Genomic DNA, 13,289 nt, shown 5'->3' with positions numbered 1-13,289 from the left:
TCAAATGTCACTAAATTTGCCAAAGAAAAATTGGACAAAAATCTTCCTCCATAGAAATCACAAACTAACCTTAGCAACCGCTCGAAATCCTCGAATGAGCTTGGTAACCGCGCTAGTTGTTTTTAAACCAACATGGTGGATGACAGCGGCGGAAACTCGCGCTCAGAAAGCTCTTCACAAACACAAACGCTTTCTAGTCAAACTGAATGGGTAAAGTTTGACGAACCAGGCGAAGAATCAAGTAGAGTTAATCTTCTGCCTGAAGAAAAGCCACCCGATGGAGACGGACGCTATCTTTCTCGTTTGGGTGAGTTCAAAACGAAATTCTGGAGCTTAGCTTTCAAATCAAATCAAATCAGAAACAAAACTTTATTCAAGTGTCAGACCTTGTACATTTAGCTTGTAGCAAGCTACAACACTACATCTAAGATCTCGGAGCTAGCTGAATGAATAACTTCTTAACATACTAATAAGCAAGGTGAGCCGTCTTTAGTAATTAAAGTAGGCCAATGTTTTAATGATTGTTTGTCACGAGTACAAGAAATGATAGTTTTCAGTGAAGGCATGGGTGCTAGAGTTTGGCAGGGAATAAATAGAAGTACATCCGGGAAGCACATGCACAAACGAGGACACAATGGTGATGATTTTATTTCCTTTGACCTCCTCCCCCCACCCCCTCACCCCTTCTTACTGCCTTTTAAGTGTTAAACAGGATATGAAAGTATGAGACAGTACTAAATGAAAAATAGAAGCAATCTTCTGAATCACAGTTGTGAAAAAAACTGAGAAGGTGATAAAGGCTGCAGGATTTATTTCAGATCAGAGTACAAGTACAAGATTGAGTACAAGTACGACTTTCAAATTTCAAATCAGTCACATCCCCAGAACTCTCACTCCTTCCCGTTGTTTACCAACAGATAAGGAGACTCTAGAAACAAGATTGGTGTGACAAGTGTTTTCTAAACCACACAAACTAGATTTAAAAAGTCATACTTGAACTCAATCTTGTACTACTCATAGCTAAATCTGAAGGTCCCTGTTATCTTTACTTGAAACTGCCAGGGAAACAAGAGACATTGAACATTTTTTATTTCATGACAGAGAAAGAGCTACAAAGACTGCAGGAAAAGAAACGAAAGCCTCTTTCATCAAAAGACATGATAAGAACATTACAAGAAGCCAAAGACAGTCACATGAAAGAACTGATGGACAAAACTGAACCATCGGAAACTTTCTTTACAGATGAGAGTGATATAAGTGGCAAATCTTGCTGTTTTCCATTGTACAGAACTGTGTTTCCCCAGCAGCCACTGAGCAATGAAGAACTTGAATGTTTGGTGGATGGTGGAGATGATGAAGAGAAAAACTATGTGGTAACTCAAGAGCAGAAAGGATGATTAGTCTGGAGCAGATATAGTGTAAATGATCCAACAAAAGGAGAATTTGTTGGAGAAATTGGCCAATGAGATTTTAGGGGGCCTGTATTTGTGAAAGGAGGACTAAGATGTGTAACTTGCCATTAAACAGGTATTAAACCTGTCAATAGGGACCTTAAGCAACGAAGACGATGACAGCAATGAGTTGCTTTGAACCTGATTATGAAAGCTAGGCTAAGTGCAAAGTTTTTGTTAATGAAAATTAGTTTATATTCATATGCAAACAAAACTAATTTTCCTATGAAAAGTTTTTCACTTAGCCTCGCTTTCATAGTGAGGTTCACAGCAACTCAGAAATGGCCTATTAGCAAACCACGGGCTCTGCACTTGTGTTATAAACTATACATCTCAGCAGTACTTTACCGTGGTGTTATTTAGTATGCTGTATGAGGCCGGTATAGTATACTGATCCCTTGAATGAATTTTGGATGGTCATGATCCAACTAATAATTATTGCAACAGATTTCTTTTTTCACTTAGCACACACCCAAAAGTTAGAACATATGTGTTATTGAACTAGCATGAGGTCCGTATTGGGATACGGACCGAACAAGCTAGTTCAAGAAGGTTTTTATAGTATAGACTTACTGCTTGTTGCTTTTTAGTCCGCATGAAACTTGTTTACGTTCACGCAATCCAAGAAAAAGTGCGAGAAAGTAAAAACTCCAACATGACTGTTTGAACAGTTCCTACTTCATAATCTTAATTTAAACATTTTTCTTTGTTTTTTGTCAAAATTGAAACACTTTGCTCCTTTGAAACGTACGTTGTAACACTAGCGGTCCGTATAGGAAAATTCAGACTACTCAGGGAGCCAATCAGAATACTCCTTTTCAGTTCAGATCAGTTCTGCTCCAGTATATAACAACACCTTGTACAGCATAATAAACAGTACCACAGGAAAGTACTCCTCAGCTTTCAAGACTCAAAACTTACATTTAGAAAGAGCCCAGCACGTACGATGGGAAAATATGGTTAAATATCTTGAATTTGAATAGTTGCTGCCACAGGAAAGTACTGCTCAGTAGCTTTCATACCGCAAGATTTCACCGACCCTCAGACTCAAAGATTCAAAAGAGCCACATTTCGATTGCGGAGGTCTTCGCCATACTGAGGAGTGGCATAAATTGAAACTAACCATAATTTTGTCCCCGGACTTGTAAAATTAATTAGACCAGAACGCTGAGCTAGCAAACGATGAGACAGGGAAAACAGTTGATATATTTATGAGTAAAATTATCATACCGAACTTATACCTTCTCGTATCAAGAAAACTGTCCATTTTTGCAACAGTCCAACTGGTGGTAGTTGTCTTGAAGTCACAAGAAAAAGTGCACGTTCTGACAGAGAATTCGGGAACACCCACAGAAAACATTTAATCAAAATAATCAAAATGTCAGTATTACAAGATCGTTTTTTTTGTTTTGTTTTGTTTTGTTTTGTTTTTTGGGGCTTTTAAGACATATTTGTGAGAGCTCATATCTGTTTGGGTGCTTTAGCTGACAAAAAGGTTTTTGGAAACAGAATTTTATTCCCTGAATAAACGAGCTGTTTTTGGTTATGCGAAAAATTCTTGCTGGCCTTTTTTAACATTTTTAACAACGTATTTGTCCCTTCAAAAACGAACGGAATTAGTTCTCCATTGTAACGAAATTTTTTAGCAGAAATTTTGCTGAAGAAAAGCGCAGATTTCAAGTTCTTTACAACTTAAGATCCGAATTTCCGATCGCAAACTCATAATCCACCATCACGGAAGTGAGCCGTTGGGTGACCCAGAGGTTTAACCCTTGTAAATTGGGAGGGGCGCCCCTTCCAATAAATTTACAAGGGTTAAACCTGGGAACGAGGTTGTACATTTATACCTCCAGTGCGCACGCTTCAAACGGTCCCATAATTAAATGCGCGAACAAACCCGGAAATTCGTCGGAGTAGGTAAAACAGATCAACGCAGGCAAATGACAAACGGCTGAACAAAGTCAAAAAGAAAAAATAAATACTAAAATAAACAACGAAAAGAAGAAAAACACAAAACTCGGCAATTTAGAGAAACAGAAGCGGTGAGAAGCATTTTCCACCAGGTCTCTTAAAATTTACGCAGGGCCTTAGTTTTGAAGAAGGTGGTCCTTTAGAGGGTCCTTGTCTCAGAAAAAGCTAAATAAACTGTCCAAAATAATTTTGATTCAAAAGACTGCCGAACTATAGAATTTCTCGTTTCTTTAAAATGGGGACGTTCGTGGCCATGGCAACAGACCCTTCTTATTAAAACTGTGTATTCCCAAAAAGATAGAAAGCGCAGGGCAAACGCTTGCCTGGCACAGTAACCATGGAGACATGAAAGAGATCCCCATGGAATGTCATCATACAGTGATCGTAAACTAATGTTAACGTGTAATTTTGAATTTAAATGAAATAAAAGACAACCGCGACGTGGATAGTCTTTGCTTCCGCGCTTGGCGGCCAAAATAACCTGTCCGAAGTTTGTCGCTTTTACGCCGATGATTATCTAACAAACATGGGATCGGAAGTGAGTGCTGAAGAAAACAATGGCCAACAAAACGGCGATGTCAAAAAAGACGACGATTTACATGAAAACGGCAGAGAGACGAGCGAAAAGGAGAATGAAACAAAACCAGTACAGGATGAAAAGCATCAAAACGGCGATGTTCGGAACAGAAAGACCGTCAAGGCGCCGAACAGAACTAAAGCCGATCTTAAAAGGGCTGTTCTTAAGACTAAACCGCCGAGCAGGAAGGAGCAGCATAAATCGCTCGTCTCAAAGTGGCTGTCAGTTGTTAATAATGGCAAAACTCCTTGGGTGATAAAATTGATGTCGTTCTTTTGTGCTGTGGGGCTTGCGTTTGCCACGAGATTTGTCAACGTGAGCTTTCCGACGCACATCTGGTAAGTACATAATCATAATATTCCATGCAAATGTCTGTTAATTTTAGTCGGCGTATCAATTATTCATTGGTCTACTACAAAAGGTTTATTACAGTTCCGATAATCTTACCGACCTTACTTTTTCTTCTCAGACCTAGAATATTTTAGGGTTTATAAAACAGGAAGCCTAACACACGTCTTTTAATTCCGCTGTCCACATTGATCGTTTTTGACACGCAAAATGCTGAAAATTTAAAGTTCTTAATGAATTACTTCTAGCAAAAAGTTACCTGGCTCATCATAGATCAAGGCTTTGTTTTATTAACCAGCTGCGTGATGAGGTTGGCTAGGTTTTAGGTGCCAGAAAGGTACATTAGACCCGCGGCAGTCTTGTTATAATGCATATGACATTTCAACGTATTCTTTGTACCTTGAAACATTCCGAAATATTGCAGATTTCTCTTATACTGATGACCTTACAAAAATTTCCCGCAGTGCGTTGTGGTAAGATACCGCTTACAAGACAAAGCAGTTTACCACCAACTACCTCCGGTTTGCGCATTTAAAAAAATTAATACTCGACAGACTTTGAATGCCTTTTTATCGGCACTTACACGACAAGATAGGAGCAATTTTTTTTTAAGCCAAGCTGGTAGAGATAAAAGTTTCGCTCTCAAGACGAAAAAGGATAGAAAAATACCAGTAACGATTCAGACTTCTGTTAGTAATGAAGTCCAGGTGCAATAATACAATTGATAAATTAGTCTCGCGATCTACAATAAGAATAGCAAAGGGTACAATAAATTATGTTTGACTCGTTTAAACAGTTGAAATGTCAAAAGACAGTCAAAAGACCGCCACAAAAGACTGCAAAACGAGAAAAAGACAGTGAAAATTGCCCTCTCTTACGTCAACAGTTCTGTGTAGAAAAACTAGTGTTCTGGTGGAAGAATACTTGAAGTTGGCAAGGTGACAAATTCTATAAAATATTACCACGAAATAGTATCTTTGAACTTGATTATCGCCATCGACGTTTACTTTTTTATTGTGTCTCAAGCTGAATCAGCTCACACGTAATAGCAAGAAAAAGGGCTATTCAAGTTTATGACGGGAAATTTGCCGCAAGTCATGTATACGTAATGGTTGAAACTCAGTGTGCCAAAATTATGACATGCACAGTGCTCCAAACCAACAAGACTGGAATCCTATCAAGCGAGTTTCGAAATGAGGGAAAACCTTCGAATAGTTCACTTTTTATCGGACGCGAAGGACGGTTAACAACTGGTAAATTTTATGTTGAGTTCTCTTTTGGTATGGAACAGATTTCTAAAAAGACAAAATTGGTCTTTCTTTTTCACCGAGGATCCTTAGATATAAATATCACGCAAAATTCAAAACAAACATTAAGCAATGATGATCAAGAGTATCAGATTTCCTTTTTTAGTCTAGTGCACGAAGATTCAATATCATTTTGAATCTGGATTTCATGTTCCATATGGGAAAAATACAACCACCCAACTAAAATAAGCTTGACTTTGCTGGTAATTTAGCATACTTTCACTTGAAAGGCCTTAAACACAAAAGACTTTGACTTGAAAGGGAAGTATGCTTCCAATTTTCTCGAAACTTAGCAAGCAGTTTGGTATCGTGTTAAGTTTTCGTCACGTGACCTCAAAAACACCCAGCTTGTAATGTTTGTTGTCTTCAGTAGCCGAGAAAATCCAGAAGGGATAGCTTCGTTATATACAGTCGTCTCCCGATAACTCGAACCCTCGCTAACTCGAACCTCGCGCTAACTCGAACCAATTTTCCTTTCCTTTCAGGTCATTTTCTATATAATTTTACCCTCGATAACTCGAACTCCCGATAACTCGAACCTTTTTCAATTTCCCTTGAAGGTTCGAGTTATCGGGAGTCGACTGTACATCTTCTTGTTCTATGGCACATGCTAGGGCGAAGGGAAGTCGCATTTGATCGTGATTAAAACTTAAGTCACCACTGCAAATCCATTTGGCGTTGATTCAAAAGCGTGAACTGAAAAAAAACGTCACTCGGTCTTCTGGTGCAATTTCATCTGCAAGGTGAAATCCGACAATGCCGGGTCGCCTTGGACGAAATGATCCGCGCCCGAAGGTGATGATTCCTGAAGGGGAATCTTTTTTACTGCTCTACTACGGGGCTTTCGTCTTACGGAAAAAATATCATTAGAACTGAGCATAATACAATGGCTAGCATGAAGCTTTTTTCGCCACGGTCATATTTTTATTGTTTGAAACTGGCTTTAGCCGGAGATACGGTCAAATATGATCTTTCTCAGAAAGATCAAGTTTGACTGTATCTGTGGCGAGGACGTGATCATTCCTCCTTTTTAATGATGTGTATGTGTTAAAGGTAACGGTAAATTAAGGAAATAAGTAAAATTAATGTCAAAAAAGATAAAGGACGTTTACCATTTTGTAACTCAGAATTACCTTGGCCTTGTCGTACGAAACATTTCAATGGCAAAAGTTATCATTCCCGTGACACTTATTCAGAACTTTCTTTCAACAGAGGAGCTAGTGAGCTAACGCTCAATTCGTGCGCGCTCAAATAAGTCTGAAACATTTCTAGTTAAGGCACTCTTCACATGAGCCAGTACATGTTAACCGTGCTGGCCCAGTTTAATTAGTGGGGAAATGTGTCTTCTGTTCATAATATGGGAAATCTGAAAGCGATTCTTAAAAGTTTGTCGAAATCATCAGTCAACTGGTCCACATGAGGTTTTGCCATCTCCACCGCTCCAAGTTCTTGGCAGTGTCAGTATCAGCGTCGAAGACTTTTAAAGGCCAATTATACGTTAATCAGTTGAATCGCTTCGCGCGGTTACCGAGCTGTACTTTGACCGGGCTGGGTAGTGAGGCGAGACTCTCGACTGGGCCTGCCATCCCTGGTTGATCGGGATCACATGAATAGGCCTTGAGGATGATACGATTGCGTAAGTTTTTTTATCAGCCGAGAGAGGGCAGTGTTTGAAATCTTCTACCTGCCTTATCCTGCTGCATGTTGTTCTGCTTTCCCGCAAAGTTTACAGAAAAAATCCAGCATTTCATATGCAACGGCAGACTAATCCTAACGGCGGTGGTGGCGAAAAATAAACAAAGTGACTAGAACAACTGAAATAAATTATAACAAATTAGCCCAATATTTCGGTTTGCAACACAAACCTCAAAAAGAAGATGAACTTGAACGAAGAAAAAAAATGAAAAATGAACGAAAATAAAAGTCATTATACACCGTATTCACAAATGGCGGACACGCGCGGAAAAGACTGGCACTACGCATCAAAACGAGGCGTTTTAGGATAAACAAAAAAAATTTCCAGTGAATGCAGAGAATGTAAGCTTCTAGAGGGTCGATAAGTGCTGACTTTCTAAAAATTGAGTCCTTCTGGTCACTTAGTCCGAACGAGTTCAACTTCTAGTATTTATTATTTATTGGTTGGCTTCTTCTAGCAATCTCAAATGCAAACTAGACACTCACAGGAAAAAACTGAGTTAGATTGTTTGTTTCAAACCTTCGAGTGTAATGTCTACAGAAAATATGAAAAGTTGTTAGAAAGATCTTCACTCTAGCAGGAGCCACAAAGGTTTATTCAATGCATTTTTTGGAAAGGGAATTAAAACAGGTTTCGAAGGAAAGAAAATGAATCTACAAACGGACGCAGTTCCAAAGAAGGTTGCGTGGTGATTACTAATCGGAAGTTCCGATCACAAAAGCTACAAAAACCGACTCCTACTATTGTGAACAGCTCTAATGCCTAAAAAACGAAAACAAAAGGAGGTGGAGGGAAGCTACTGAAAAAAAAGTTTAACTAAGGAAGCAATATGTGAGCCAAGACTTAAATATTTCGGTACCTTTTAGGCGCTTTTTCCCCGAAATAAAAAAGATATCATGCATCGCAAGATTGGCCAAGATTCATGCAAGTCATTGAAAATGTGGCAGTTACCAAAGTCAAGAGGAACTACTGGAAGTAAGGTATCAATTTTAAGAAAACAATCCTGCAAGGAAATTGAGGAATGTCACTCTCAAATGCGTTAAGGAATGGCAAGTTTAGGAACCCAATGTAAAGCGAAATACGATAATCTAATTCTGACAAATTACCTAATTAAGTATGCAAATCTTTATTGATTTCAACCGAAATGCCGGTTAAAAAGCCACAATGCTGTGTTCTCTAGCCCTTGTTTCACGGAATACAATTTTCTCATTCAGGCAAGAAATGATCCTTCTGAGCTTGTTCCATTATTAAACAGCCGGTTGGATTTTGCTGACTTGATTGATTTAACAAATTATGAATTTTGAGGGACTGCATTCTCTGCTTGTTGTTTACAGTACGGCTACAATACAAATAAATCGAAACAGACAAGTCTTGGTTCATCTGTTGCTTCTTTTTAAATTATTCGTCCAGCCGTTTCTCTCCACATCCTTCACGTCTTTTCGTTGTTGTCTTCGTCTTTTTTTTTTTCTTGGCATTATAGCGGTTTAGGCAAATGGTTGTAGTCTCTCTTGCGCTCGGAACGCCAACGTCCGATACGAAGTTGATCACGCGACTCTCGTTAGAAATGCATCCTTTTGTATGTTCATTTTGTTTCCTTCAAGACCTATCTTACCTTCGGATTCCGAAAGACATACCAAACAAACTTCTGTAGTACATTGTATCTCTATCGTCCGCGCTCGAAAGCTGAATCCTTCGGAAACAAAAACTCTAACCGATTTGTTTCCGTGATTGTCTATTTTGCATTTACGATTGCAACAAGAAACGATCCAAGAAACACTAGACCACTCTCGTTCGGAATAAAACCAGCGATCTGAAAAACTTGCTGTTTAGGAGCTTATCAGCTAAATAGTCTCTCTGTGAACTTGTACTCGCACGCAAATTATTTTTTGTTTATCCTAAAACGCCTCGTTTTGATGCCTAGTGCCAGTTTTTTTCCCGCGCATCCGCCATTTGTGAATACGGTGTATAGCCCGGCCATAGAAGTTGAGGAAAAGGGGGTTTAATGGTCTCTAAAGAAACTGCGGTGCTCGGTCATTGGGGATTAGAAACGAATGTTTGGTTTCGCCGACAGAGTTGATAACTGAAGGTATGAATTTTGCCTCTGTAAAGAGATCCAGACTAGATTCGAGTGCTAACCAAATATGCCGACGTTTCGCGCGTTTGGCCTTCGTCAGAGCGAATCATTGGGAGTGGAGGGTCTGGGCCGAGAGCGTCCGTTCGAAAGCTGCACGCGGGCGCTGCACGGCAAGGAAGATTTACGAGAAAAGCTCCGCGAAATAACTTAAAATTATAATCATGACACCACGAAAAGGAGTAGGAACGAAAAAGCAGGATAAACACAGTGATAGTGAGTCCGAAATGCCATCTTCTACGAAAAGAACGCGAGCGAATAAAGACGGATCTCGATCAAGTATGGCGACATCGTACGAAGTGGTGAAAGGGAACCCCAAGGTTTTCGGCCGGCTTGGAGCTTTTGGAGGCCTATTACTACTGACTATTGCCACAAGGTTTTACGGAATCGACGAACCGACTCATATATGGTAAGGTTCTTTCAAAGAATAGCGGTTTGGATGGCAAAACGTTGACCTGCAAGTGGTTTGAACGTCTGATGCGAAGCTTAATTAAGCTTACATGTATGCATGTCAATTTCTGCAAAATATTTCACATCTTGATTGAGTTTTGGCCATCGATTGGAAGGCTAGAAGACAAATTTGTACTTGACATCATCGAAGTTGCAGACTGTGATATTTCAGAATTTCCAGGGCTTTATTAAATATGGAGATATAGTTTGCAGTTTGTTATGTTTGCATGGTTGTGTAGCAACTGTGACACCATTTTGAAACTGATTTGAATTTATATAAGCTTTATACAATCCAGAGCCATCTGATTAAATTGAAAAAAACGAGGATTGTTATCATTGTTTTAAAACCAAGTTTTGGTTTATTTCAATGAGACAAATTTTACAATATTTCAATACTGGATCATGAAGGACGAAGCAGAAAAACGTCTTTTATAATTATTTCCTTATCTTAAACTAACGAAGCTGATAGCCGTAGTTTCTAGACGCCATGCAAATTAACCAGTTCTCGGCGGTTTATTGATCAAATGCAATTTTGATGGGAATAACTTTGTGTTTTTCTTAGCCTAGTCCATCAATCAGTAAAATTATCTGCAAAATATATTTTGTTATTTTTGTAGGATAATCCGGTCTCTTGTTTTCTGCCCAGATTTGAATGGCCAATGTAAGCTTAAATTTCAAGAACGTTCTACCCACCTTTCTATAAACACAACCACCTGTTGTTAGCTTTACCGAAGCATTCAAGTGTTTTGGTGGTCTGTTTACTTAGCTGGTACTGCAACCCTACTGCACTTTGCCTCTCTTCCTTGTTGACACTAACAACTGTAGCTTGTAGATCCACATGTTTTGATGTAAATTTTTCTAATTTCTTTACAATTATTTGATACTTTTTGTTTCAAAATACTTATAGCATATAAGTCATTTTTCCTTCATCAGCCATCTAAATCAGTGATGTGTTACACATTGAAAATGTCAAGATAGCTATGAATCTTCATGGTGCCACTATGATAGTTTGCATGGAAAGCCCTGTTACTACATGTAACTAACTAGAAATACGTGACTCGCAAAACCTCGCGAAGCTGGGGCTGGGTGGAAAACCCTCTTTACTCGTACTGTAGCATCAAATGAGGAGATTAAAAGGGGCATAGGAATTTTTTTTATGAGCATGGTCTTTTGTTAGTTCCACAGGCTAGTTTGCGGTTGAAAATCTATTTCTGACGCGACGTAATCTACAACGGGCGTGCAGCGCTGTCGTGTTCGATGAATTTATTTCCAACGGAAAATTATTTTAGCGCGGCCACAAACGTGTAATTTCTTCAATGCAATCTTTCACAAAAAAGATTTCTAAAAGAAAGGGAAAATATTCTGGAGAGATAGTTCTGTATCCAGTGAATATTGATGAACATTGCAGTTGAAATTTGATCATGCACGCATATTTTTTCCGACGTATGCAAATTTTGCTCCACACGACGCCAGACAGTCTGACGTCATTCTGCGGTTGAAAATCTATTTCTGACGCGACGTAATGTACAACAGGCGTGCAGCGCTGTCGTGTTCGATGAATTTATTTCCCACGGAAAATTATTTTACCGCGGCCACAAAACGTATAATTTCTTCAATTCAATCTTTCACAAAAAAGATTTCTAAAAGAAAGGGAAAAGATTCTGGAGAGATAGTTCTGTATCCAGTGAATATTGATGAACATTGCAGTTGAAATTTGATCATGCACGCATATTTTTTCCGATGTATGCAAATTTTTTTCAGACAACGCCAGACAGTCTGTCGTCATTCATACTTTGTTTGCGCACTGTTGCCAGGCAACTGCAGCACGGACACCTTCACGGAAATATATAAACATACATATATATAAATATATGTTCGGCTCGAATTCGCACGGCTTGGCTCCCGAGCGCGGCCTTCGGCCCGACAAATTTATTAACCTCGCTACACTCGGGCCTTCGGCCCTCGCTTTGCGAGGAATTAAGGCTTTCTCTTGTGTACAAGAGTGATCACAGCTTCACCTGAGAATAGGCCTCATCTTGTACAAAACAACTCACGTCCAGAAGCTAGAGAAGCTAACCATCATCTTATTGATGGGGGCCAGCTAAGATCTTGTCCTGAGACTAGATAAGTTTCATGTGCTCATCCAAGGATGATTTAATCCCGGTGTCCAAACCACTGGGATGAAATGTCATCCTAGGATGAAACACGACAAACAAGTCCATGTAGTCTCCCTGCCAGGGATAAGACTTTCAATAATATTAATTTTAAACATTGTTCAATTTTGAATTGCAATTATGATTATTTGGAGCAGTAATTAACATTTTAGCCCTATCCTAGGATGAAATGCGACAAACAAGTCCATGTAGTCTCCCTGCTAGGGATAAAACTTTCAATAATATTAATCTTAAACATTGTTTAATTTCGAATTGCAATTATGATTATTTGGAGCAGTAATTAACATTTTAGCCCAAAGAACCACAATTCAATTCAATTCAATTCAATTTTTATTCACACTTATTCGAAATACAATATATTTTTATGGTAAGAAAAAAAACTTGCAGAGCATTATATTTAAGTAGTTTTACCTTCTAGGGAAGAAGTGCATAGTGGCCAAAGGAGCAAGGCTTTTGTGTTGGCCACTACCTATGTGCAGTTACTAAAATGGGGGGAAGTAGAATTTATAAAACTGATTATAGAGCTCTGCTAATTAAATAAGGCTTGGGAGAGGAAAATACATCAGTAAGGGAAAAAAGTGTTTACAGCAAATACACTGTATATATAACAAAACAGCATTCAGCCAGTTTATAATGTTTTGTGTTTTTCTCATCTTTGACAGAGAGTATTTAGCAGTCTTCTTTTGATGAAATTCATCTTGCGCAAGATTACTAACTAAAGTCTTAGTTTTGGAATCCTGTGATGAAGCTACATGTATTTACGTAAATGAAACAGCTTTTTTTATCCCTGGACAACACTCATCCTGGGGGCAAAAATTGCCTTTCATTTCAAATTATAAAGTAACTAACAAACCTTTACTCCTGATAACTCGAACTTTTGTAGACTCAAGCAGTTTTTTTCCTGTGATTGTTTGAGTATTGAGATTTTGTGATATAATATTGTGGGGTGGGCTCCCATCAAAAAGTGAATAAGAAAGAAATTGGGAGCAGCCAAATTTTTATCTTAAATTTGACTCAGTCTATACATGTAAGTCTGAAAGGGAAAATGTATGTGAAGGCAATTTTTGTGCTAATATTGTTGTGTACTTGCAGCTGGGATGAGACACATTTTGGAAAACATGCCAATTTTTACCTTAAGGGGGAGTTCTTCTTTGATGTTCATCCACCATTAGCCAAGGTAAACA

The 13,289-nt window shown here is 38.7% G+C and overlaps 2 protein-coding genes across 4 annotated transcripts in view; both read left to right on the top strand.

Moving 5' to 3' along the window:
- Nucleotides 1–1,777, top strand: LOC146487355 (uncharacterized). The gene is made up of 2 exons (XM_085087506.1): nt 1–307; nt 1,102–1,777. The coding sequence occupies exons 1-2, from the start codon at nt 133–135 to the stop codon at nt 1,395–1,397; spliced, it is 471 nt and encodes a 156-aa protein (XP_084943632.1). The 5' UTR covers nt 1–132; the 3' UTR covers nt 1,398–1,777.
- A 2,066-nt stretch (nt 1,778–3,843) lies between these two features.
- Nucleotides 3,844–13,289, top strand: part of LOC146487354 (protein O-mannosyl-transferase 2-like) — a 29,401-nt gene continuing 19,955 nt past the window's right edge. The window contains exons 1-2 of one of the 3 annotated variants that reach the window (XM_085087264.1): nt 3,844–4,337; nt 13,198–13,282. In XM_085087264.1, the coding sequence (XP_084943390.1) occupies nt 3,949–4,337; nt 13,198–13,282 (474 nt within the window). In that variant the 5' untranslated portion in view covers nt 3,844–3,948. Of the gene's footprint in view, nt 4,338–9,538; nt 9,891–13,197; nt 13,283–13,289 lie in introns of those variants that run through there. The other 2 variants (XM_085087272.1, XM_085087277.1) reach the window with 2 other exon arrangements.

This window comes from Pavona decussata, unplaced genomic scaffold, assembly GCF_977016875.1.
Source record: "Pavona decussata unplaced genomic scaffold, jaPavDecu1.1 SCAFFOLD_16, whole genome shotgun sequence".
NCBI lineage: Eukaryota > Metazoa > Cnidaria > Anthozoa > Scleractinia > Agariciidae > Pavona > Pavona decussata.
This window is presented reverse-complemented; position numbering and strand designations above follow the sequence as displayed.

Excerpts from the sequence above, each read along its gene's own strand:
- LOC146487355 (XM_085087506.1), top strand. The coding sequence starts at position 133 with ATGGTGGATGACAGCGGCGGAAACTCGCGCTCAGAAAGCTCTTCACAA. Across the intron at positions 308-1,101 it reads ACGCTATCTTTCTCGTTTGG|AGAAAGAGCTACAAAGACTG; the intron begins GTGAGTTCAAAA and ends ATTTCATGACAG.